The following is a 24,787-nucleotide window of genomic DNA, read 5'->3' on the forward strand; positions in this document are numbered from 1 at the left end:
CCAAAGCACGGAAAGATTAATAATTATTTCTAAAAAAATGGCATGAGCCAAGACCTTTCCATATGATAATTAAGGATCTTTTATATAAATTAATAAATACAATAAATTTTTTATTTATCTTTTTCCATTTTCACATCAAAATCATAATAAAGTTGATGGTTAAAAGGAACAGTGGAAGGGTGTTGGGATTGAATGATTAATAAAAATAAATCCATCACGTTTACCATCTCTAACTTCTCACATTAAATATATTTTATATTTTGAAATAATAAATATTTTTAATATTGTAGGATGACTAATAAAAATTATAATAAAAGTAAAAAAAAAGTTTTAATTTTAATTTTTTGTATATAGATTTTTTGAAAGAAAAAAAAAAGTGTGGGGAAGCGAATGGTTAGAAGCGTTGGGAGTTTGAAAAAATAGAGAGAAGGGTTGGGCCCAAAATTTGAATTCGGAAAGGCAACAGACATAATCTATCTATCCTTCAACCTCAGTTCTGTGGTATTGTTTGAAACCACACTATATATATATATATATCCTTCTAGCACCACACCTTCCCTTCCACATACTCTGCCGTAACAAGATAACAAAACAAAACCCTAGATAACCCCTTTTCTTCATTTCAATATGGCCAAAAAGAAAATGTCTTCATCTCATTCTCAAGAAGCCAAACAATCCCAAATCGAAACACAAACCATGCCAATGGCTACCGTAACTGATGATTCCTCTCTGCAGAAGATTCAGAACCTCAAAAACCTCAATGGCGTCCTTCTCAAGGAGACCGCTCAGTGCCGTCACCAGATTGACTCTCTCCAGTCCGAGCTCCACCGCTCCGCCGTTACCTATCACGACAACCTCGCTGCCTTCCACATTGAAAACGCTGTCACTTCGGCTTTCGTCGACAGCCAGGTCAAGGAGATGAACATCTGCTTCGACACACTCCTTGGAGAGAAGGAAGGCGAGGTTGAAGGTCTCAATCGTGAACTCAAAGGCCTCGCTGCGCGTCTCCGGAACGAGACCGGTGCTCTCGCGAAAGAGAGAGACGGACTCGTTTACGAGACGAAACGGTTGAAGGAGAGTGTAGACAGAGAGGGGAAGCTTCGAGGAGAAGCGGAGAAGATTAGGTTGGATGGTGAAAGGCTGTTGTTGCAGAAAGAGAGAGACATTGCGGATTTGAAAACGGCGCGAGATACAGCGCTGAAGAGTTCTGCGGAATTGAAAACAGAGCGAGATTCGGCACTGAAGAGTTCTGCGCAGTTGAAAACGGAGCGAGATACAGCGCTGAAGAGTTCTGCGGAATTGAAAACAGAGCGAGATTCAGCACTGAAGAGTTCTGCGCAGTTGAAAACGGAGCGAGATACAGCGCTGAAGAATTCTGCGGAATTGAAAACAGAGCGAGATTCAGCACTGAAGAGTTCTGCGCAGTTGAAAACGGAACGAGATACAGCGCTGAAGAGTTCTGCGGAATTGAAAACAGAGCGAGATTCAGCACTGAAGAGTTCTGCGCAGTTGAAAACGGAGCGAGATTCAGCGCTGAGGAGTTCTGCGGAGTTGAAAGCGGAGCTAGATTCAGCGCTGAAGAGTTCTCGATTATCACTTGCGTCCATTGAATCGTTGAAGAAGGATATTGAAGCGGTGACAAGGGAGAAGGGTGAGTTTGCAAAGCTATGCAAAAATCATGAGCAGAAAATTGGTGCTCTTGAAGAGGAGCTGACACGAGTCAACGAGTCTTGGACGATTCAAGAGGAGTGCATGCGTGTCGAGTTTGTCAATGTGGACGCTAAACTTGGTCTTGCGACGCAGAGGGTGGAGGAGATGGCGAGGGAGATCAGTTCCTTGCTCGAGCAGAAGAAGGACACTGAAAAGATTGTTGAGAGATTAACTGAGGATAATGACGGTGTTCGTAAGAGTTTGAATGTGGCTTTGAAGGAGTTGGAGGATAAGCAGCACGAGATTGATGAAGCTGTTAGAGTTAAAGGTGAAATAGAGAAGGTGAAGGCTGATCTTGAAAGTGAAATTGTGGACTTGAGAGGAAAAATCAATGAATTGAAAAAGTCTTGCATGGAGTTTGAAGAGGAAAATAAGCAGTTGCTTTCACAAGTTAAGAGTTATAAGAGTGCTGTGGAAGAAGGGAGGGTCGAGAAGGAAAACATGAAGAAAGTGTTTGATGAGGAGAAGAATAAAGTGGAGAAGTTAGAGTTGCTTATTGCAGAATTGAAGGAAATGGGTAAGAAAAGAGATGCTGATTTGGGACAAGTGAGAAGTGATAGAGATAAGATGGTTGAGAATGAAAAGAAGCTGGAGGGCAATGTGAGTGATTTGAGAAAGGAAAATGATGAATTGCAGAGTAAGCTTGTGGAGGCAAGAAAGGAGGTTGAGGATTTGAGTGCTAAGATTGAAGTTTGGTGCAATAATTGGAACAAGGCCCTGACACTGTTGAAGAATACTGCTACACTGGTGTCTCAACAGAAGGTTAGAGAAGAGGAAGTGGTGTGGTGTGAGAATAATGTTGAAGAAATGGAAGAAATAGCTGTTGGAGAAGTGGAAAGAATAAAGAAGGCATTTGAAAGCAAAGAGGAGATGTTGGATGAAATGAAGCAGAAAGTGGTTTCATTGAACAAGTCTGTGGCGGGAGCACACAAAAGTAAGAACATGTGGACTGTGATATCCTCTGCAACTACAATTTTTGCTGCTGCCTTAGCTGCTTATGTTGCTAGAGGACGCTGAATCTTGATCCTTTTTTCTTAGATGAATAACTAGTTTTCAATATCTTACTTTTGTAACGTGATCAAGATGTACGTTTTTATAATATGAAATGCTTTAGCAGAATTTTTATTTGTGGACTTGTTAAATCATTTCCTTTGGTACTCAATTCTCTCTAACTTATACCATAGTGTTTCTGTTTTGCGAAAATAACAATTAAAAACAAAAAAAAAGTAAAGTTTAAAATGAAGGATTAAATCTAAAACTAATAAAAAGATTTTAAAATCTTTAAAATTAAAATAACTTGTATTAGGAATAAATGGATATTCAGTTGGATAATGTGGAAATATTGTGTACTTACTTCATTTGTATCAAAACAATTATCATTCAAAATTTGTTTACAAAAATATAAATTTGATTATCATGATCTTAAAATAGAGCGGGTGCGCAAGATCATTAGAACGGGTTCTTATTCTCACTTTTCAAAAAATGTGTGTTCATAAACTCAAACTAACACAAGGTCCAATTTTAATATCTTTCTTTTTATACTTTATAGATATTCCAAAAAAATAACGATTTAATTACTTGTTTTATCTGCCATTTACATAATTTTATTTCTTCAAGTTTTTATATTTTTAAATTTTCGCAATAGTTTGGTTACTTTATGGACAAATTTTTATGCATATAATTTTTGTTCTCTTCTTTTAATTCTAGGCATAATATCTTTGCGTTAAATTCACGTATAAAGAACAAGATTGATTGTACAAATAGTAACCATTGTTATTTTTTAAAAGTTATTCATGGTTTAAATTTTAACACGATAATTGGTACCAATATTATAATTTAAAAGAAAATTGATATAGAATGACGAAAGGAAAATAATTATAATTATAAAATTTAAACGAGTAATTATTAATTAAGTGTATTAAAAATTATGATTTTTGCTTATTTTTATTTTTTAATAATAAACTTTTAGAGGATAATTTTTTTTTAAATTTAAAATACTTCATAATGAAATGTTTTGTTTAAATTTAGAATACTTCATAATGAAATTAAAATTGAAAAAATTTACAAAAATACAATTGCTTAAAATTTTCATGTTATCTTTTTTTTTTCTCACCTTTCTATCTTTCTGTTTTTTTTATCTTTATTCTCTATCTACTTGGCAATGTCCATTTCTATTTCTATTTTTCATCTTTTTTTCTTTCTTTCTTCATTTCTTTATTTTCTTTTTATCATTGTTAAAGATCTAATATTGATTAGAGATAAAATATTATTTTATAATATTTAAGTAGATGTAAATTTAATTTTACAATACCATTTTCTAAAATTGGATTACACTTTAAAGTCTACATATTAATGTATTAATATTTATATTTTAAATTATTAAATATATTATAATAATAATTAAATATTTTATTTCATAAATTTTTCATTAAAATTTTAATTTTAAAAAAATATTTTTGCATATAAAAAAATTAGTTACTCTATTTGAACTAAGAATTTGAAATTTAAAATAATTTTTAATTTAATCTATATTAAGCTGTGCTTTTAAAAACGGTATCTTATACTTGGTACATATAACAAATACCAAAATTTAATTCAATTAAAATCAAACATAAAAAAAATTATCAGATAACTATTTCTATAAACTTGCTAATATAGTACATAGACTTGAAATATTAATAAAATACTACTTAGTTGAATTTAAATTTGTAAACAAATTATTTTTTATTATCATAAACACATGCTGACATGTGTACATATTCCTATTACGTTAAATTTGATATATTATAATATATTAATTCTATTTATTTATTTATTTTAGATTGAGGTGGAAAAGTTATGAATTTTCATTTAAAAGTTTTAATAAATAAAATAATTTAAAACAATATTTTCGAAAACAAAATTAAAAAGTAAATTAACAGAGCAAATAATATTGATAATTATTAATTTTATATATTAGTTTGTCGTGTTCTAAAATCACTCGTCAATCATCTACCAATAATTTCTAAATAGAAGTATGCAAATTACAAATGTAATTTACAGAAGCTGGTGTGGAAAACAAAAACTCAATTGTGTCTTTTTGAATATACTTTCAAGTAAAAGATATGAAGTGTACACGTCAAAATTCCCGTAAGTCTTTAAACTTTGTTGAGTTAAAATAGGAGAAAAACGACTCAATTATATAATACTATTTACACTTTTATTTTCTTAAAAGTGTAAATAATGTTATATTGAGTCGGTGAAAAACACCATGAAAAGAGAAAAAAAAGACAAGATGGAGAAATATAAGAGAAATATAAAATAGACAAAGTAACGCTTGTTACTTTGTATTTTCTCTTAAACATAAAAAAACTACTATTAAAAATCTAATTATTAAATTTTAAATTAAAGAGACTACAATTATTTATTTTACTACTAGACTTCTACAGTCATAAAATAATTAAGGATAAAAATATATCTTTAACAAAATTACCCAAAAAAAAACGGTATCTCCTTATACATCGTTATATGTTATACAGTGTTATTTGAATAATATATATTATAATACTATATACTGATTTTAAATTATTCAAAATAATCAAATTATTTATATGCGATGACTTATATAATACTAAATTTAATATATCAAATAGCATTAATGTATAAAATAGAATATCTGTATCCAAATTTTATCTTATATGTATACAAATTCTCCTCCTTTATAAAAAAATTTCCCACTTAGATTTATTGTTTGGATTCAAGATTTTGTTACAGATCCTGTTCATGCAATAACAAAAATTCGCACTCAGTCACTTTAGAAAACATGATCTTATTATTCAGTCACTTTAGAAAACATTATCTTATTATTTACTTCAGTTAGTCTATATTTTAATTTTTTTGTCTCTATATAGATATTAAAAGAAGATATTTTGAAAGACGAAAGAAATAGAAAATTAGAATTATTGGGACTTTGAATCCCTGCCTGCACGAGTGCCTCTTGGGCGATATTCTAACGCTGCCTGCTCTGTACATAATAAAGCCACGAAAGGAAAACCTGGGCCTGTGGGGTACTCTAAAATAAAAGAGAACCTAAGCTTGAGTGGTAACACGTTTTTGTGGGCCTTTAACTTTCCAAAAGAGACAATTATAATATCTTCTGTCTTCAATGCTTCAAAATTACTCCTCATGGAAATTCAGTTTATTTTAAAAAATAATTCTTTAATTTCATTATTTCCTTCAGAAGATAATTATTTTCAACATTAATCTGGGCCTAACATGCCACGACACCATTTATTCTGCCTGGTCAAAGGAAAATTAGTTGCAGAAACCATATGAAACGGACATTAGTCTATGATGGTTAATAAAGGAAAATTCAGAGACAAAAGCACATGGAAGCAGAATTTTTGACTCATAATGCATAAGAAAAAAACTGAAAAATGTCTATATATACAGAAGCAAACATAATACAAGCCCTAACATTGCGTCGAAAAGACATCCATTTACATTTGCAAGGAGTGTCCATGGTCAAACAAGGACAACCCAAAGACATAGAAATGTAAAATTAGCTATATAGAGAAAAAGTGAACAGTCTTAAAACAAACACTCATATGAAGATAGCATAGATGAAAATAACCTAACAGCACCAACATATCATTCATATTTTCCTATCCGAGTTCCAAAATTAGTTATATATAACACTTGCCAGACAACGACAAGCCCCACCGATTGGCATCAAGGTAACGCCCAGAAATAGAATAACACGCCTTCCCCTCCTTTTTGGCTGGAAGTCAGAGTGGGTAATCACAACTTTAGTGGTTCCCATAAACATGGCCAGAGCTCCCCTTGTCCTAAAAGCCTTTCACCTATCCGCAGCACCCAATTTCCTGATTATGTGCTTCGGAAAAACATCACAGCTATATGCTGATTACACCCATCTCACGACACATTTAGTAGCATACAAGTACCTAATCACGGGAGCAAAGTCCTACAGTAAAGAACCCAAAAGGTAAAAAAAAAAAAAAAAAGTAGTTTAGTAGCATACCTATTTTCTACACAATCTTCTAACGTCCACTAGTGTATTATAGCAAAAGTTAAGCCTATCAACAGTCAGGGCTGACAAAATATTTTATCTCGTCCATAACAGGAGAGAAGTGCTCATTATTTGGCAGCAAGTAAAACCCAATGGTTGCTTGCTCCAGGAATAGCAATTTCACTTCTTGGCCAGCCTTCTCAAGCCCTCTGGCATAACCCAGCTGCCAGTCCTGAACAAGGTCTAAACCAGCAACCACTACAAGGCTCTTGGGAAATATAGTCCCTTCAAGGCTTTCGCCCTTTGGCCCAAACGGGTTACATGCAGGATGGTCTCTATCTTCCCCTTCAGGAAGAAAAGCCCTCCAATACCAGTCTCGATCCTTCACTCTTACAAAATACCTCCCATCTAAACGCTTCTCAGACTCGGTTCTTTCCTGCCCGCCAAACAATGGGTTGAGCAGTATATTCCCAAACACTTCAATTCCGGACTCCACAGCTTTGAGGGCAACATGGTGCACAATGTTCCCACCCGAGCTATCCCCAGCCATGTAGATATGAACTTTCTTATCCTTCCTACTCTGAAGCCAAGATCTAGAGCTAACCCACTTAAGAGCTGTCCACCCATCATCGTATGCACAAGGATACCTATTCTCAGGTGCACGCCTGTAGTTCACAGACACCACAACGGCCTTACAGATACCCACCAGGCGACGACAAAGCGTATCATATATGGCACTATTGGCTGAAGAATGAGCAAAACTTCCACCATGGAAGAATATGATCACAGGAACAACCTCAGAGCTCACAGGTTTCTCAAGCTCAAGAATGTTCACAGGACGCTCTTCTCCCTCAGCAGGACGGTAGATTCGCGTCAGGAGATTCGTTTCACGGTCAACAATGACATCAAAAGAGAACACTCCCTCCACGGGGTTCGCATTTGCCGGAACTTTCCGATCAAGAAACTCTGCTAAGTCCCGGTTGAAAGTACCATCCGGACGACGAAGAAGGTTGTACGCCAACTTGAAATTTGAGATCAGAACCCACATATTCAACGGAACCACCATCTACACCAGTTTCATATTCATTTTAAAATAATAATAAAAAAAAGGATAATAAGAAGAGAGAAAAAAAAAAAATATCAAACTGAGGATAATTAGGTACGGGCAATAAACTCAATAAACCCAATAATAATTTTGGGGAAACTGATGAATCTAACTTCCCAAATCAGCACATTGAATGACAAACCCTAAACAGTGAAACCGCGTTAGGTGGAACAAAGAACTGATCCAACCAAAACCGGAAACTATTACACAAACAGAACAAAGCACAACCTACTCTTCCACGAAACCAAAACATGTTCAAACTCAAAAACCCAAAACGATGACGAAGAATCACAGACACGACAGTGATTATCATTTTATTAAAACTGTACACCTAAAGGAATACAAAAAATAAAAGGCATACATAGTACACAGTATAGAGAATAACAAAAACAGAACAAAAGAAGAAAAAAAATAGAGAATTAATCAGAGGCGAAAGAAGAAAGATTGGCATGAGCAAACATGGTACGGTTAATTAAAGAATTGGAAGTTGTTGTATGAGAAAAATATTGAAATCCAAAAATACAAGTTAGAGAGAAGCGCGTACCTTAGAATCGTTGGGGTTGAGTTCGTTAGTCCCAGCCATTGAAACGATCCAGTATTCCGATTACAGATCCGCGAGGCGCTTGGGAAGGCGAGAATCAGAAAAGGTGTGGACGACGGAAATCCATAAAGCAGGAGAATCGCGTTATGTGAGATCGAAGGAAAAGGGTTGTTTGTTTGTTAATTTATGATAAGCGTGGGATTGCGGGCGATGAGTTGAGTTAAGTTGGTGAGTGGCAGAGAAAGAGGAATAGGAATGGGAATGGGAATAGGATGGTGAAGGATAAGGAACGGTGCGCACTGTAGAAAATGCTAAAGTGACACAGGGATACAGGGGGAAGGGCCAATGGGAGGGAGGAAAGGCCCAAATAGAACTATTGGGTGGGGCCCAGTGGCGAATCGCTTTCTCCAATTACTGGTTTTTCTTTTGGGTCGTGAAATTGAAATGTGTGATAAAAATGGAAAGAAGGTGAGAGACAAAAAAGAGAGTGAATCAGTTCCTGGAACGTGACGTGGCACGTGAAGACAGACATCCTCGTTTGTTTGCCGTTCGGAATTCCACTTCCACAATTTTGGCATCATAATAATTCTGTCAAGTGTCAACTACCAATTGCTGCACTGCACTGCTCCACTGTTCTACCACTAATCAAGATTCCACCCACACTAATTTTTTACTTTACCAACTCATTCCTTTTTCTTCTTCTTTCTCGTCTTTTTAATTAAATTAATCCATTTTCCTACCCTCACACCACACTTCAAACTATTCATGAAATTCCTTTAGACCCATATCTTATATATACACTGTCTTAACATTATTTATAAACTTAATTTTAACTCAATCATTGGGTAGGTTATGACCAGGTCAAATCCAACTTCAAATGATGACACATTAGCTAACTTAACTTATGCTATGACCACCTCGGTCCATGTTCAAAGGAAAATGACACACTAAAACTCAACAACATTTAAACTAACACAAACAAAAGTTATGGATAATTTAGCAGTAATATCTATATACATTGAGAATGTAAAATTGAAACTATTGTTTACCTCCAATTAATGGTGATACACGTTAGTAACCAAGTACCAAAATAGTATGTAGAAAAAAAAAATCATGTAGTTAACTAAACGAGTGAGTTAAATTGCAAGATTCGAGTAAATATTTTATTTACTGAGATTTTTTGTTTCAGAATAATGATACGGAACGAGGAAAATAGATTGTGATAGAGTTATGAAAGTGAAACCCAACCTAACAGAAGAAAAAAAATACTGTCTTACTTCAATATTCTTTAACTTATATATAGTTCGATTGCGAATAATTAACTCATAATATAACAGTAGTAAATGTGATTCTTCATCCTTTAGGATACATTGTAGTAAAAACAATCTCAGTCATAAAAGTATTGTAAGATTAGTGATTTCTATATATTCATCAAACTCAATTCACCTTTCGTATCTGAAAGAAATATAATATAATATCACATAATCTTACTCATACAATCACTGGAACTGCACTATCACAACCATATATATAAAGGCAAATTTTCTGACACTTCCGTACCTTTCAAATTCATTTTCATATTTTTTAAAAATTTAACAATATTTTTTTAGTATGATAAAGAATGTGGTGTTTTTTATTTTTATTTTAAAATGGTGGTGATTATTTATAATAATTTATGGTGAATACTGATGATCGAAAAAAATATTTATTATATTTTTAATGATGATTTTATAATTGTTAACTCTTTTTTCAGTTTTTTAAAAGTCACAAAACCTATAAAAAATTAAAAAAAAAAGTAAAATATAAAATTAAAAAATAATATCTTACATTAGAAAATACTGAATATAATGAATAGTGAATCCTTTCACACACTAAAATGATAATTGTTCTCTTAAAGGTTAGAACAAGGAAAATAATGAATAGAAGGAAGATATAAAAATGGCGATGCAACTAAAATTATTTAAAATAAATAAATTATATTTTATTTATAATTATTTCAAATTTTACAAATTTTTAAATTGACTTTTTCATAATTAACCATAAGTAGTATAAGGTGGAGAAAAACTATTAAAATAGAGAGATAATTTGCCTATATAAAACTCGTTATTTTTTATGGTTTGTTATTTTGGACATGAAACCTTTGGGCATTACTTTTTTCTTTTCTTACATTTTTTTTTTTAGGAAATAAGGTTGATTTGAAAGGTATATTTGTCACGGATGCTGTATATATGATTTATTATTATACATCTTATAATAGATAAATAATTGATATATCTGATATAAAATGAGGTTTTCTAATCTATAATGATTTTTTATTTATTTTAAATTCTCTTTCATTAAATAATTGTAAAGAATTTGTGTGATTTATAAAAAGTATTTAAAATCTCAAAATAAATATATTATTAGAAAAAAGTTGAATTAGATCTTGGAATATATTTTGACAATAAATTTGAGTTTTCTTAATATGATATAAGTTTAATAATTTCTTAAAAAAAATATAAGATGCGGATTTTTATGTTTAGTATGAATAGTTTTAGAAAGAATATATAAATTAAAATAAAACAAGTATTTAATAAAACAAGTATTAAAATCTTAATTATTTAGTTTTATTTATAAAACTTCATCAGATTGTTTCTATAAGAAACGCATAAGTTTATATATATATATATATATATATATATATATATAAGAAACGCATAAATTATCAAAAAACTTTCTTAATGATAAATTTGTAAATTTTTTCTGCTTATATATTATCCTTCTTATTTTTTTTATTCAAGATGAGAGTTCAACTCATACTGATAAAATGATAGTTTGAATAAAAACAAAAAATATTTTAATCAATATTTTAAGAATGGAATTAATAATTGAATTAATTCGAAATATATAAATAAAATTATAAATAAACAGATATTGATACAATAATAGTAATATATAAAATAATATTAAAATATAATATCATAACTTACTAATTTTAAGAGTTGAAAATCATACATATTTTTACAAGGTTGACATTCAAATACACATAAAAGGAATCAAATATTTAATATATAATATTTAGATCTAAGTTTTAATAATATAAGTTTAGATCTAAATAGAAAAAAAATTAGTTATTTTTTTTACTTAATACTATATTAAGATTTTTTTGTTTTTTCAATAGAACATTTTTAATTAATCCAGCGTGAACTAAAATTAATTTTTCAACTTTTACTAATTTATTTATGTTTAGACTGGGCATTTTCTTCACGCATCTTCATAATTCTTTAAATTATAAAACCACAATTCGACTTGACTTTGTTTTTTTCATTTTCTAGTTGTGTAATTCAAGAACTTTTAAATTTTACAATTTAAAATATAATTTCAAATTTCAAATTGTAGAGTTAGAATCTATTTTAAATTTTATAATTTACATGAAATACTTTCCGAATTCTAAATTTAAAAAATTAATTAATTAATTTTTTCATAAAAATATGGAGGTAGAGAAATAAAATTTGGAGGTACAAAAGAAAACATCAAGTTTATGATTCAAACAGACTGAAAATTTGATAGTTGGTCCATTTAGTCCTCTGATCATAAATTTTAACTCATCAGGAAAACAACCATTTGAGTATACAACATCAACAACTTTATTTATTTCTCTTTATTTTGGTTCCAACCACTTATACAATAGAATAAGAAAAAATATGTTTAATTATATAATGTTATTGTTAGTTTTAATTATTTTTATTTAAATAAAACAAAAAATTTAATATATCAAGTCTACTTAATTTTAATCTTTTTCAAAACTTTAAAAATAATTATTATTTCAACATAGTTATAATAATCAAAACTAAAAAATGCAGACATATGAAGAATTTATAGTTGAATGCATATAATTTTGCTATTATGAACATATTATCATCTTTAATTTTAAATTTAGTTAGAAACGTATTTATTTATATTTTTTATTATTAATATTATTTAAATTAAGTTATAAATTATATTATTTTTTACTGTTTTTTTAAAGAATATTAATTGCTGTTATCTATAAAATTGTAAGAAATTGGATTTTTTTTAAATTAAAAATAAATAATTGTTAAATTTTTTATATTTTAATATTATAAAGGATAAAATTAAAAAAATGAAATGTGTAAAACAAAATCTCTTTATATATTGTTATAGATTAAATTATAAATTATATCATTTTTTCTGTTTTTAAAAAGAATATTAATTGTTGTTATTGAAATTGATGTTTTTAAAATAAATAATTGTTAAATTTACTATATTCTAATATTATGAAAGATAAAATTGGAAACAAGATGTGTATAAAAAAAATGAATCCTTTGTTATGGATAAATTCTTTTAGTATCTTTTAATTGGAAAATGTTACCTTTTAATAAATAAAATATAATTTATTTAATCAAATAAATAGTTGAATTTTTTTCTTTGTTTTAAAATAACTAAATAACTTATTTTTTCGTAAAATAATGGCTATATAATTTTTTTAATATTTTTATAATATTATATATTTTTAATTATTTATTTATAAAACATAATAATTATATATTTTACAATCTAATAAAATGACGTGTTTTCGATAATAATAAAATTATTATTATTATTATTATTATATATCAGACAGTAAATTTATATAATTAATTTTTATTCTTATATAATAAATAATATGTAAGATAATTATAATTTTGAATTTCGTCGAATTATCAACCTTAACCATGTGTTCACAAACTTAAATTAAGTAAAATTTGATCTCAAAATAAACTGAAGTTAAATTTTGTGTTAGACTGAAATAATTAAATTAGACTAATATTTAATCTTACATGCCATGACTTCTTTGCAATTGATAATATATAATATAAAAGTTTTAGAATGACTTAAGAGAATAAATGAAAAATTTAAAAGTAAATCAAATTTTATTATAATTATTATTTAAGATTTAAGAGAGAGAAGATAGACACATTTTATCTTAATAAAAGAAAGGAAAAAGCAACTGAACCTCACTACTATATTATGCTTCGTTATTTGGACATGGACAATTTTTCATTTCTCTTTTCGCTAAAATTTCGGATTCTTCACTTTTTCATTGAATCAAAACCCTAATTCCCCCAATTTCACTTTTCAATATCGAAAAGCCTATCTCTCTCGTTCTGTCTCTAAGTTCCCAACGTTTTTCCCGTCCTACAGCTCGATCCTCAGGTGCTTTTTTCCTCTCCTTCTTCTCCATCTGTTTCTCAATTCTCTCCGAAGTTTTTTCGCTTTTAATGTCAACCATAATTATAAAATTTTGCGTATTAAACTCTATTATTTGGTTTCATTTGTTTAGGTTTTAGGTTTTATTTTTGTTTTGTTTTTGCAATTGTGGAATTTCGCGATTTGCATTCCGCATTTGGTGGTTATTCGAATTTTTGGAATCGGAATTGTGGGGACGTGTTTGGATTTGGTCTAGGTTTGGTTTTGTTTTTGATGGATCCTTGGTCGGGATTTGCTGTGGATTTTGGTTTGTGTTGCTGATTGTTCTGTATTGGGCGCACGTTGACAATATGTTTTGAAGACTGAAGAACAATAATGGCTCTAATTAGTAGCATTGGATATGCTGTAGTTGATAATATGATTTTTTTCATATTTTTTCGGATTACATGGATGTTCTTGTTCTAATACGAGTATGTTGGTGGTTGAGTTTCTTTCTATGCAACTGATTGTATGTGTTGCTCTATCAGATAATGCTATCTTTGTTGCAGGCATGTTACATTTTATAGTATAGTACTGAAACTACTGTGTTAATTAATTGCATATTGTTGCTTAAGTTGACTGTAATGATCTTTGCTTAAGTTGGAGTATGGTTTTCTTCTTTTTTAATTCTGGGTGTACTGTCTGTTTTGCGTTGGGCTTGTTTGAGTCCAAACTAATTTACTTCTACTTACTTCTACTTTCATTACGTATTCTTTCATTCGCACCATCTGCACAATCTTCTTTCTTCTTACAGTCCACCTAAAATTTCTTCTTGTTCTTCTTTTCCCCCTTTTTGTTTGTTAGTAATATTAACATAGCGTGCTCAATTAGGACGTGGTGTTGTTGGGTATGACTGAGTAGAATTCTGTAAATATTATATGCTACTCTGCATAGGATCAAAACAATCATGAATGTCCTTCCCGTGTAACCTTGCTATTGGAACCTGTGTGCTGTGTGAATTTGCAATTAACAATTATTCAATTGAAATTACGTGTTGTTGAAAAATCTTGCTTCGTTTCATTTATTCGAATTTTACACTTGATCTCCCTGCAACAAGGTATTAAGGGTTTGACATATGGATACTCAGCTGCTCAAGAGAAAAGACTGATCTGCTTTTTGGTCTTATTTGTGACTTGGGGATATTCGTCTGTAACATAATTTTGGCTTTTCGATTATGTAATATGTCTTCTTTTGCTCTATTTTTTTTTTTGTATACAAGTGCATTTTTTACTTTCTTTTCAATCCCGATCTGAGCTTTTAGTTACCATGGGATGAAATTATTAATGAGATTTCTCCTCTAGTTAAACAGAACTGGACTGGCAGTCCAAAGTTAACATTTCAATTACATATCCATCACAAACCAAGCTAGTTCAGAATATTGGATATATAGAGGAAGTATGATGCTGTGGTACGATTTCAGAATATTATGTTAGTTATGGACATTTTTTATGAGTAGTTCATAATGTTCTCATTATTGCATGTTACTTGTTTAAAACTAAATACTAGTTCTATCTCAGATTGGCTAGGATGAACTGGGCACTCGACTAGTGGCTATTCTAATTTAAAAACCATTACTGTAATACTGTAATGCTCCCATCATGTTAGCCTCTTGATTCACTTTCAAGTTTTGGCAGCAGAGTTTTGAAGTTTCATGAACAAAATTGTGCCTATTTTTATCTCAGGATAGAGAAAGAAGGATGATCTACACAGCAATTGACACGTTCTACCTCACCGACGAGCAGGTAGCAAACTCACCTTCTAGAAAAGATGGCATAGATGAAGCCACTGAGACCACCCTTAGAATCTATGGCTGTGATCTTGTCCAAGAAAGTGGCATTTTGCTCAGATTGTATCCTTGTGATTGTGTTCATTTTCATTTTACTTCCATGCTTGTTCCAAATTGTTACCTTAATTGTTAGACAGGCCTCAAGCAGTCATGGCTACTGGGCAGGTTCTATTTCAACGTTTCTATTGCAAGAAGTCGTTTGCACGGTTCAATGTCAAGGTCATTATTATCCTGTGATATATTGTCTTCTGTACTTCATGAATTACTATGCTCATAGCGTCTCTTTGCAGAAAGTGGCTGCAAGCTGTGTATGGTTGGCTTCAAAACTGGAGGAAAACCCTAGAAAAGCCAGACAAGTAATTATTGTTTTTCACAGGATGGAGTGCAGGAGGGAGAACTTTCCCATGGAGCATTTAGACTTGTATTCCAAGGTCAGAAGCTTCTAATTTTCACTTTTCTTATCCTATAATACGCAGACATACTATTTGCTCTAGTTCTCAGAGTTCGGACTTGCTTAACAGTGGAATTCCACTTTTTGTGATAATTTGAGCATCAAACACACTTACTTCAAGATGATCCAAACACATGCTATGAATCTCATTTCAGCAATTCTAGTTATTTCATATTTTGAATGTTTTCCGTTTTCTTTCTTCATGAACAGAAATATGTTGATTTGAAAATGGAATTGAGCAGAACAGAAAGACATATTTTGAAAGAAATGGGGTTCATTTGTCATGTTGAACATCCTCATAAGTTTATCTCAAATTACCTTGCTACCCTTGAAACACCTCCAGAATTGAGGCAAGAAGCTTGGAATCTGGCTAATGATAGGTACATAATTGCATATATTATTTTTATTCTGTTTCGTGTGTGTTTTTGTGCTTGTCCGTACATTCTCCATGATTTATTTATCTTCCACAAGATTCCTGAATTAGAGTGAGTGCATCCGTTGTCACATGATCAGGTCTTTTGAAGGGTATAATACCTTATTTTGGCTTTTGGAACTGTTGATCTCATAGCTATTAGTAAACACTTGATACTTAAAATGTTGTATGACAAGCATTCGATTCAAAATCGAAGCATAATTTGGAGTGGAGTAAAATGTTTCTTTATTATTCACTAGTCCTAATATTTTTGGTGATGACTTTTATTCACCATCTTTTACCACAACATTATGTTTGCTGTCTCATGTTTTCTGCTTTGCTTCGCCTACACTTTTTTCATGCAGTTTGAGAACTACATTGTGTGTTCGATTTAAGAGTGAGGTGGTGGCTTGTGGAGTTGTATATGCTGCTGCTCGCAGGTTCCAAGTACCCCTTCCTGAGAACCCACCATGGTGGAAGGCATTTGATGGGGAGAAGTCTGGGATTGATGAAGTCTGCAGGGTTCTGGCTCACCTTTATAGCCTTCCAAAGGCACAATATATACCAGTCTGCAAGGATGGGGACTTTACATTCTCCAACAAATCATTGGAATCAAAGTCTCAATCAACACCAAAGGTAATACCCACTTCATCCACATTAACCTGTAATTTGCCGTAGTGGTGTAATATCTCTATATCAGCATCTGTTGTTTGTTGAGACAAATGTCTAAACCTGTATTATTGACCATTGATAATACGGTCGTGATCATAACATATATAAATCACTGGCAATTTGTAGGATGCTCCACAATATAGTCCACTAGCTGATACTGACACCTCTATGCCAAAGGGTGCTCAAGGAGAAGCTAACATTGAATCCATTGGTGGCAAGGGTGCTATGGTGAAGGTAGCCATTGATAAGCTGAAAGATTCTAAAAGGTCTGATGATGAATCAAAAGGCACGGGTACAGACGGAGAGGCAAAAGAGGAACACATACTGAAGTCTAAGTCTGACCGTAAAACAGATGTCGTTGGTGAGACACGCAGGGACAGGGACAGGGACCGAGATAGGGACAGGGAAAGAGACAGAGATAGGGACAGGGACAGAACAAAATCCAGAGATAGGGATCGAGGAAGGGATTCTGACAAAGAACGGGAACGAGAGGAAGCTGAGAGGGACAAGCTCAAGGATCGAGGTCACCGTTCTAGGGAGAGAGCAAAGGATTCAGGTGTCCTTACAGATTTCATGTGTTTCTTTTTTTTTTTCTTTTGTGTTCGACTTAAATTAAGTTTTTGTAGTGGATGCAGGACATTCCGAGAAGTCAAAACGCCATTCTTCACACGGTATAGTTCTGTGTTAATGGGGTTTTGCATTTTCTTCCATTTAGCATTGAATCTTCTTAACATATTTCAATTTTACAGATCGGGATTACCATGGTTCTTCTTACTCTTCAAGGGAGAAAGATCGACATAGACATCATTGACATTATTTAGAACATCTTCCAAGATTTACCCGCTTGGGTCACACCCTTTGATCCTATAATCAGTAACCACTGTTTGTTAAGTACTTAGGTAAAGAGCGTTTACGGATAGAAACAATTTAGGGCTCATTTGTGGTAGAAACAATTTAGGGCTCATTTGTGGTCTTATTTGATAAGCACTTACGTAAACACTTATGTATAATTGTTTTTAGTCGAAGAGAGAATAGAATTAAATCATTTTTATGAGTTGAAAGCATTCTTTAGGTTGTTTTGAAGATGTTATTAGAATAAGCTAAACAGAGCAGATATAAGTTATTTTCATAATATTTTAAACTATTTATAGAAATATTCTGTCATCAGATAAATTTAAAATAAATTATTTTAAATGAAGAGTTAATGATGTTATTTTTATATGCTGTAGTCAATATTGTGATATAGTTAGCTAATAAAAAGTATGATCGTTAACCATTAATATTCTCTCTAGTTACTGATATAGTTAACTAATAAAAATTATCTTGCCAAAAGAATCTTCTAATCTAATAAGAATGACATTTTCAATGACAGTAGTCTCCTGTAACGTGACAATCCATTTTGTGAAATGGCATGTCATTTGAATTCATGATCCTCTCAATATAATTCACGCTATTAATAGTTGGATTCAATTTTAATAATTTGAAAAGAAAAGTATAATTTTTTTATCAGAACAGTTACAATTAAAGGAACCAAAATCACCTATGCGACGTCCTTTAAAAATAAAAAAATACAATTAAATCTAACATAATTGTGACAGACTAATGATTAATTTAACCATATATATAAAAACATATATGCTCAACTAGTTAACTACATAGATCCAACTACATTAGATGCATTAAGGGTAATATTAGTTTGGTCTAAAAACTAAATTATCCCTTTCTTCAACTTTCGTTCAATCAATTGCTAGGTCACCATACATGCTGTTTGTTCAATCCAGTTCATTGTTTTATAAACCAACATTAATGAAAAATTGAATTTAAACTTTATCTTTTTCAGTCTTATTCAAACAGAATTTCCGTGTCAATTACAGTAAGCAGACTGTTGATTATTGCTTATCTAATTAATTCAACAAAGTGTTTAAATTATTATTTTTTTAACTGAAAACAATGACATTTTGGGGGCAAACATGAATAAATGTATCTAAGAACCACCATAAAATAAAACTCTTTTAGTCAATAATATAGCTAAAAGTTGATTTGATTCCAAAGATAAGCGGAGAAAAATATGAACTTGGGTCCTAGGTGGTACCCATGGTAACAAGGCAAATGAAGAAATTGCCATGCAGAATCAGAAAAGGCTGAGTAACAAACAGATAGAGGGGAAAACATTTCTAGGTTAAATCAAAACAAAATGAAGAAATCATCTGTCCTTCAATTTCTTCAAGACACTGATGTTTTCCCTGCCCTCGTTAGCCTAACATGCAGCGGTACCATTTTACATTTCTTGATTATTATCCGTCCTTTTATTGTCCCCTTGACGAACTTACAAGGACAGGGGAACCTTTTCAAGCAACATTACTCTCATCAACCACTGCTCTGGTGTTTCAGCTATTCATCTTTAAATTTACCCGAATCACCAACTTCAAAAAGATTAGAAGGCAGGGAAGCAGGATCAAATTCAAAAGATCCTCTTGGAACACCCTCCCTCTCATTACCAGACATCTTAAAAGAAGGAATTTGATGCGAGAACCTATAAAGCTCATTAGGCCGGACGTAAAAAACGTCCACTCCATTCTCGCAAGTTTTCTGAAAGAGGCTTGCAAATCCTTTCACTTTGTCCAGAGAAGCAACAGCGATGCCCACGTTTTCAGAAAAATCTGATACGATCTCCACATATTCATAGTCATACTCCAAATGTTTCTTTGGATTAGAACTCCATTTGATATCCCAATCTCTGAAAATTGCCCAAGTTTCTCCTTTATTGGGATATGCCAGATAAGACCGTTTGCCAGTTTCTTTTATGTACCGCACCTGATGAGAGAACATAGTACGATCTGTAGTTTTCTGAGAATTACCGAGTCTGAACTTACCGCAGGCAATAGGCAAATTTGCTTCTTGCCAATCAAGCTCGTCTTCGCCATCTGGATCAGCCTCCAACCAAGTAATGTGCAACTTGAAAGGGGAAATCACTTTCCTGACTATAGCATAAAATCTTGGCATCGCATCATCGGTATCATATATTGCCCAAATTTGTTTAGCAGCAAAGCGATCCTCCTCCTTATCCATTTCGAAATCATTGAATTCTGCGTCAAAACAAGGAAGGATCTTTGGACTAGAAGGAACATTTGAATTCAATGAAGAGCAGTTATACTCTTTTGACTCGGATACCTTCTCTGTGTTCTGATCAGCCACACCAGCAGCTGAAGTAGCTGGATTGTCGCTGTTGGACGATCCATTACTTGTGGGCACATTCTTATTCTCAACGTCATCCGCATTAAGTGGTTCATTTGTTTGTGACGCTTTGGAAGGAATTTTAAGATCGTCATCTTCAGAGGTTTCCGTATATGAAACATGCTGTTTTTTCCTTGTAGATCTCCTTGCACCAACTTTTGAATGGTCAAGATCATGTTCTGGAGCATTGGCATCTCTCATCTCATCACTATTTCCAGCTTTGGAGCTTTCTCCCGAATCTGGTGCTGACTGCCTTACTCTCTTACTTCCAACATTTTTAGAGGATTGTGACTCCATGACTTTGGATGCAGGAACAGAGCCATCTTTACCCTTTTCACTATGAGCACCAACTCTTGCATCACATTTTTTCATAGATGTAGTATCTGACGGCACAAACCTGGCAGTACGTTCTCTACCAAAGTGTTTCTGACCAGTGCTTGCTGAATCTGGTTTTGGGGGACCAGGAATTGGACCCTCGTTCTGCATATTTACTGAAGTAAACGTTGAAGATGGGACACCAAAATTTATAACACGAGCTTTAAATGGCTTCAAACACTGCAGACACAATAAGTTTGCATTCACATATTGCATGGAGTACTGGAACGTAAAGTTACAATGTCGGCAAGATGTCCAGAATGTCATCGGTCCAGCTTGGCTGTTGGGACCGGCGGTGTTCGGATAAGAATTATTCTGAACATTTGTTGCATTTTCATCATGTTTTGCAGTGAACACGTTCCCATCTGAGTTATGGTGTGATTCAGAATTCTTCTGACCTTTTTTTGCATTACGTTTTCTAGTGGATTTCGGCGCAGCTGCTCTCACAGAGATTCCATACTGGCTGTCATACGAAGAACGTTTTGCTTGGTCACTCAAGACCCCATTGGCTTGCCCAATCAACTTGAAAGCAGCTTCTGCACCAGCATACTTGTTCTTATCAGGGTGAAGTAGCAGTGCAAGCCTCCTGTACTGTTTCTTAATGACTGCTTCATCAGCCAATCTTTCAATCTGAAGTAACGCATACCAGTCCATGTCAGTGGCAGACACCTTTTTATGCGCAGCATTGTGAACCTCGCAGACAGTAAGAATCTGAGTAATGTTTTCAACATCAGCATACAGTTTTTTAGCCTTAGTAGCAAACCTGAGAGCCTCCACAAATTCACCTCTTTGCATTCTAGCTTCGGCCATTTGCCTAGCCCTCACAGCCTCTTCTTTGTTGCACTCCATGGAGGAATTCAAATCAAAATCCAACCACCCTTATTTCTCTAAACCTCACACCAACCAAATCGTAGAAACGCCAATTTCTGTAATTATACCTATTCCCAATACCCAAGCAGCACAATATTCTCACCTGATCAACACAAAATAAACCTAATGCGATGAAATTAAACCTAACTACGAGCATTTCACTTAAGCAAAACATAGTATATGTACACGCAGGAGCACAAAAGGATTTAAATTATGCATTCGACAATTAAAAGTTAAGACAAAAGGTACCAACCTGGTTCGGAATAGTAAACAAACAATATTCAAATGAGAAGAAGCATCTAAATTTGTGGAAGTTGGGGGAACGGAAGCTTAGTTGTTGGTTCCAAGAGAAACGAGAAACCCTAAAATGAAGAGATCCCAAATGGAATTGAAATGAATCACTGCGAAACATAGAGAGATAAAAACAAAGAGATGGCGCTTGAAAGCGGGAGCCAAGGTGGAACAAAAAAATTTAAAGTCAATGGAGGGAAGACAAAAATGCTAAATGAGTGAGAGGGAACATGTGATTTTCGTGTATTTGAAAATTAAATTCATAAAACATCAATTATTTCCCCAACAAAACTTTACATAAAATAGAATGGAAAAGTTAAATCACAATAGATTATATTAGCTTTATAAATTAATATATATATTTTTTATAAACAGTTAAGAAAAGAAAATAAAGTGAAAAATATATATTTTGTTGCTAATAAGTGGAAAATGATATTTTCTTGTGTTTAAATTCGTAACAACGTCAATTATTTCACCCAACAAACCTTTGCATAATAACTACTTTTAAAAAAAATTTATCATAATTATTAAAATAAAAATATATATTTATAGAAAACAATTATAAAATAAATATTTTTTATATATTTATTATAACTAGTTTTTTTAATAGATAGCTAATTTAGTTTTAAAAGACACTAACAAAAGTAAAATTCTCATGAATTGCATCACTAAAAATTATTATATTTCTACTGTTATAAATATTACACTAAAGAATTATGATAGTTATTATTTTATTGAACTAATATATAATAAATTAGAAAGTTTTTTTTTTTTAAATAAAAGTTTTCCAGTTAACATCACTTACAAACACATCTGATACCTGAGTAAATAAATTACAAGGTTTTTAATAATAATATATATTACTTTATATATATATAATTACATCTATATGTGTATAAATATAAATAAATGCAGTATAATATACATCTATATTGTATTTATATATTTTTAATGTTGTAATATTTCTTTATATATTTATCCTCTTTGTATATTAGTAAATAAATAAAATAATATACCTCATTAAAAAAAAATTATATATTCATAGTAATACACCGTCACGTGTACAAAATTTGTAAATTTACCTTAAATAAATATAATGATGGAGACACAATAAATTTTAAAAATATTAAAAAATAAATGGATATACAAATAGGGCTTTGCATTAACTAATATAATAAAAATATAAATTTTAAAAAATATTATTATTATATTAATAAAAACTATTGGTAAGTAGTAATTATCCTACACTTATATTACCAATCATGTTTATAATTTTTGTGTAGGTAGAATTTTTTTTATTAAAAGTAGTTATTTTAGTTTAAAAACAATACTCAAAGGATAAAATTGTAAGAATTTCTATTAATAAAAAAAATCTCATTTATTAATGTTATAGATTATTTGTAGTAGTTTTTATTTATTGTGTAGATAATTTTTTTATTATAAATAGTTATTTTAGTTTAAAAATTACAACTTAAAATAAGATTGTAATAATTTATGTACACCACAGAGGAAAATATAGTTATAGTTATAAAATTGTATTTATAAACAGTTAGGAAAAAGAAAAAAATGAAAAAAAAAAATCGTTGTATTTTTTCATAATAAATATAAGGATAGTTTTGGTTTAATTAATTAATTTATTATTTTTGAAATTAATTTTGTCTTAATGTAATTTTCTCTTTAAATAAACAAACACATTTTTCATTTACATTTTCTTTTTATTTTACTCAAAACAAGAGTTTCCTATAGAATATAGAACAGGGGACAATTAATAGTATTTATTACTTTTTCAGTGTTCTATTTTATTAGCTTTAATGCTATAATTAATATTTTTTAACACTCTGTTTGGTATAGATTCTAATTAATTGAACCCTATTTATTATTCTTTAAAGCAAAACACCATTCTGTTTAAATATGAATACCATTTCAATAAATGTGTTTGAAAGTACTATTCTTAACTAATATTTGTAAATTAAGTAATTTTATATTTAAATCAAAATGAATTATTTTTATTAAATAACATCCTTAAAAGAATATATATGTGTATAATATATGTATATATATATGTGTGTGTTTTTTTATAAAAATTAGATTAATTAATTGAGGAATAAAAAATATTCTGTTATTGAAAATTGAGAGCACCAGTTCTTTTAATAAAAAAAATACTACAATTGCAATAATTATCGGAGGATTTAAATAAAACTATAAATTAATTTTTATATTGTAAAACAGATGCATTAATTTTTTTTACCCCTAAGAATATCCGTAATTAATACTCCCTTTAACACAAATATAAGAAAAAATACTGTCAGTGAACTTAAATATAAACATAAGTAAATTTCAACTATCAAAACTCTAACTATAATGATATTATTTAAAAATATATTTATTTAAATATGAAAAAACGCCATATAAATATGATCGAATATAGTTTTTAAAACGTAGTAATTTTTATTTTTATAAATTAAAAAATTAACTAATGTTTTTAATTAATGTGAAATTTTGATTTTGGTTAGATTTAAGAACAGGATTTTATAAATGAGTAATTAATTTGAGACAAAATAATATATTAGAAAATCAAATATTATTATGTTTTGCATGAAATTCAAAATTTTAATTGTATTATTTTTAATACATCTTTCAAAAACTCTAAAGCGGAATTGACGAATATTGTGTGTTTGTTTTAAATCTTATAAAATTATTTTTAGAAACGTGAGTATATAAGAATATGATCTTCTCATGTTTGGTTCGTGTCATTGACTATCACACGTTTTCAAAATATTTTGTATTTAAGTTATTGAAAATAATACAAATACTTGCAATTTTGTTTCGGTACCGCTAATATAATCTCACATTATTTAGAGTGAAATCAATGACAATTTATATACTTTTTCTTTCTTCAATCTACCGAAATGCCTTTTAAAAATAAAATTGTGACAAAACTCAAAAACGGACAATACATCAAATATCATAATTGATCATAGATATATTATTTCAATAAACTTCAAATCGAAACATTAACGTATATCAACATTAACATATATCATTAGCATTTATGTTAATGAGCATGGATAATTCTTAATACTTATTTTAAATATTGGAACTAAAA

The 24,787-nt window shown here is 30.9% G+C and overlaps 4 protein-coding genes across 8 annotated transcripts; 2 read left to right on the plus strand and 2 right to left on the minus strand.

The window, feature by feature from the left end:
* The first annotated feature begins 503 nt into the window (after window positions 1-503).
* On the plus strand, window positions 504-2,852 carry LOC137829865 (uncharacterized). Its single transcript, XM_068636832.1, has one exon. The coding sequence runs from the start codon at window positions 628-630 to the stop codon at window positions 2,725-2,727; it is 2,100 nt and encodes a 699-aa protein (XP_068492933.1). The 5' UTR covers window positions 504-627; the 3' UTR covers window positions 2,728-2,852.
* Window positions 2,853-6,107: 3,255 nt separating this feature from the next.
* LOC137829866 (gibberellin receptor GID1C) lies at window positions 6,108-8,817 on the minus strand. 2 transcript variants are annotated; one of them, XR_011084101.1, is made up of 3 exons: window positions 8,368-8,817; window positions 6,731-7,784; window positions 6,108-6,653 (listed from the first exon to the last, which is right to left on the minus strand). XR_011084101.1 is itself a non-coding variant. In XM_068636833.1 (2 exons), exons 1-2 carry the CDS (start codon window positions 8,404-8,406, stop codon window positions 6,789-6,791), a joined length of 1,035 nt encoding a protein of 344 aa, XP_068492934.1. In that variant the 5' UTR covers window positions 8,407-8,817; the 3' UTR covers window positions 6,108-6,788. The 2 variants fall into 2 exon arrangements, 1 of the variants encoding a protein (XP_068492934.1); XM_068636833.1 differs by having other exon boundaries at window positions 6,108-7,784.
* Window positions 8,818-13,360: 4,543 nt separating this feature from the next.
* Window positions 13,361-17,972, plus strand: LOC137829867 (cyclin-L1-1). 2 transcript variants are annotated; one of them, XM_068636834.1, is made up of 9 exons: window positions 13,361-13,557; window positions 15,273-15,439; window positions 15,514-15,595; window positions 15,667-15,807; window positions 16,038-16,207; window positions 16,605-16,875; window positions 17,038-17,467; window positions 17,538-17,582; window positions 17,661-17,972. In XM_068636834.1, exons 2-9 carry the CDS (start codon window positions 15,288-15,290, stop codon window positions 17,720-17,722), a joined length of 1,353 nt encoding a protein of 450 aa, XP_068492935.1. In that variant the 5' UTR covers window positions 13,361-13,557; window positions 15,273-15,287; the 3' UTR covers window positions 17,723-17,972. The 2 variants fall into 2 exon arrangements, with proteins under 2 accessions (XP_068492935.1, XP_068492936.1); XM_068636835.1 differs by having other exon boundaries at window positions 17,547-17,582.
* Window positions 17,973-18,908: 936 nt separating this feature from the next.
* LOC137829868 (uncharacterized) lies at window positions 18,909-21,901 on the minus strand. Of its 3 annotated transcripts, none has more exons than XM_068636836.1 (2): window positions 21,644-21,901; window positions 18,909-21,493 (listed from the first exon to the last, which is right to left on the minus strand). In XM_068636836.1, the coding sequence occupies exon 2, from the start codon at window positions 21,367-21,369 to the stop codon at window positions 19,303-19,305; it is 2,067 nt and encodes a 688-aa protein (XP_068492937.1). In that variant the 5' UTR covers window positions 21,370-21,493; window positions 21,644-21,901; the 3' UTR covers window positions 18,909-19,302. The 3 variants fall into 3 exon arrangements, with proteins under 3 accessions (XP_068492937.1, XP_068492939.1, XP_068492938.1); XM_068636838.1 differs by having other exon boundaries at window positions 18,909-21,458; window positions 21,644-21,870; XM_068636837.1 differs by having other exon boundaries at window positions 18,909-21,513; window positions 21,644-21,780.
* Window positions 21,902-24,787: the final 2,886 nt, after the last annotated feature.

The sequence above is a fragment of the Phaseolus vulgaris genome, chromosome 7 (genome assembly GCF_000499845.2).
Source record: "Phaseolus vulgaris cultivar G19833 chromosome 7, P. vulgaris v2.0, whole genome shotgun sequence".
Taxonomy (NCBI): Eukaryota; Viridiplantae; Streptophyta; class Magnoliopsida; order Fabales; family Fabaceae; genus Phaseolus; species Phaseolus vulgaris.

What these genes read in the sequence shown, in the direction of transcription:
- LOC137829868 (XM_068636836.1), bottom strand. Translation starts at nt 21,369, where the DNA reads ATGGAGTGCAACAAAGAAGAGGCTGTGAGGGCTAGGCAAATGGCCGAA.
- LOC137829867 (XM_068636834.1), top strand. Translation starts at nt 15,288, where the DNA reads ATGATCTACACAGCAATTGACACGTTCTACCTCACCGACGAGCAGGTA. An exon ending in TTGCACGGTTCAATGTCAAG is followed by an intron (nt 15,596 to 15,666) that starts GTCATTATTATC and finishes GTCTCTTTGCAG; the next exon opens with AAAGTGGCTGCAAGCTGTGT. An exon ending in TGGAATCTGGCTAATGATAG is followed by an intron (nt 16,208 to 16,604) that starts GTACATAATTGC and finishes TTTTTCATGCAG; the next exon opens with TTTGAGAACTACATTGTGTG.
- LOC137829865 (XM_068636832.1), top strand. Translation starts at nt 628, where the DNA reads ATGGCCAAAAAGAAAATGTCTTCATCTCATTCTCAAGAAGCCAAACAA.
- LOC137829866 (XM_068636833.1), bottom strand. Translation starts at nt 8,406, where the DNA reads ATGGCTGGGACTAACGAACTCAACCCCAACGATTCTAAG. An exon ending in TCAACCCCAACGATTCTAAG is followed by an intron (nt 7,785 to 8,367) that starts GTACGCGCTTCT and finishes AAACTGGTGTAG; the next exon opens with ATGGTGGTTCCGTTGAATAT.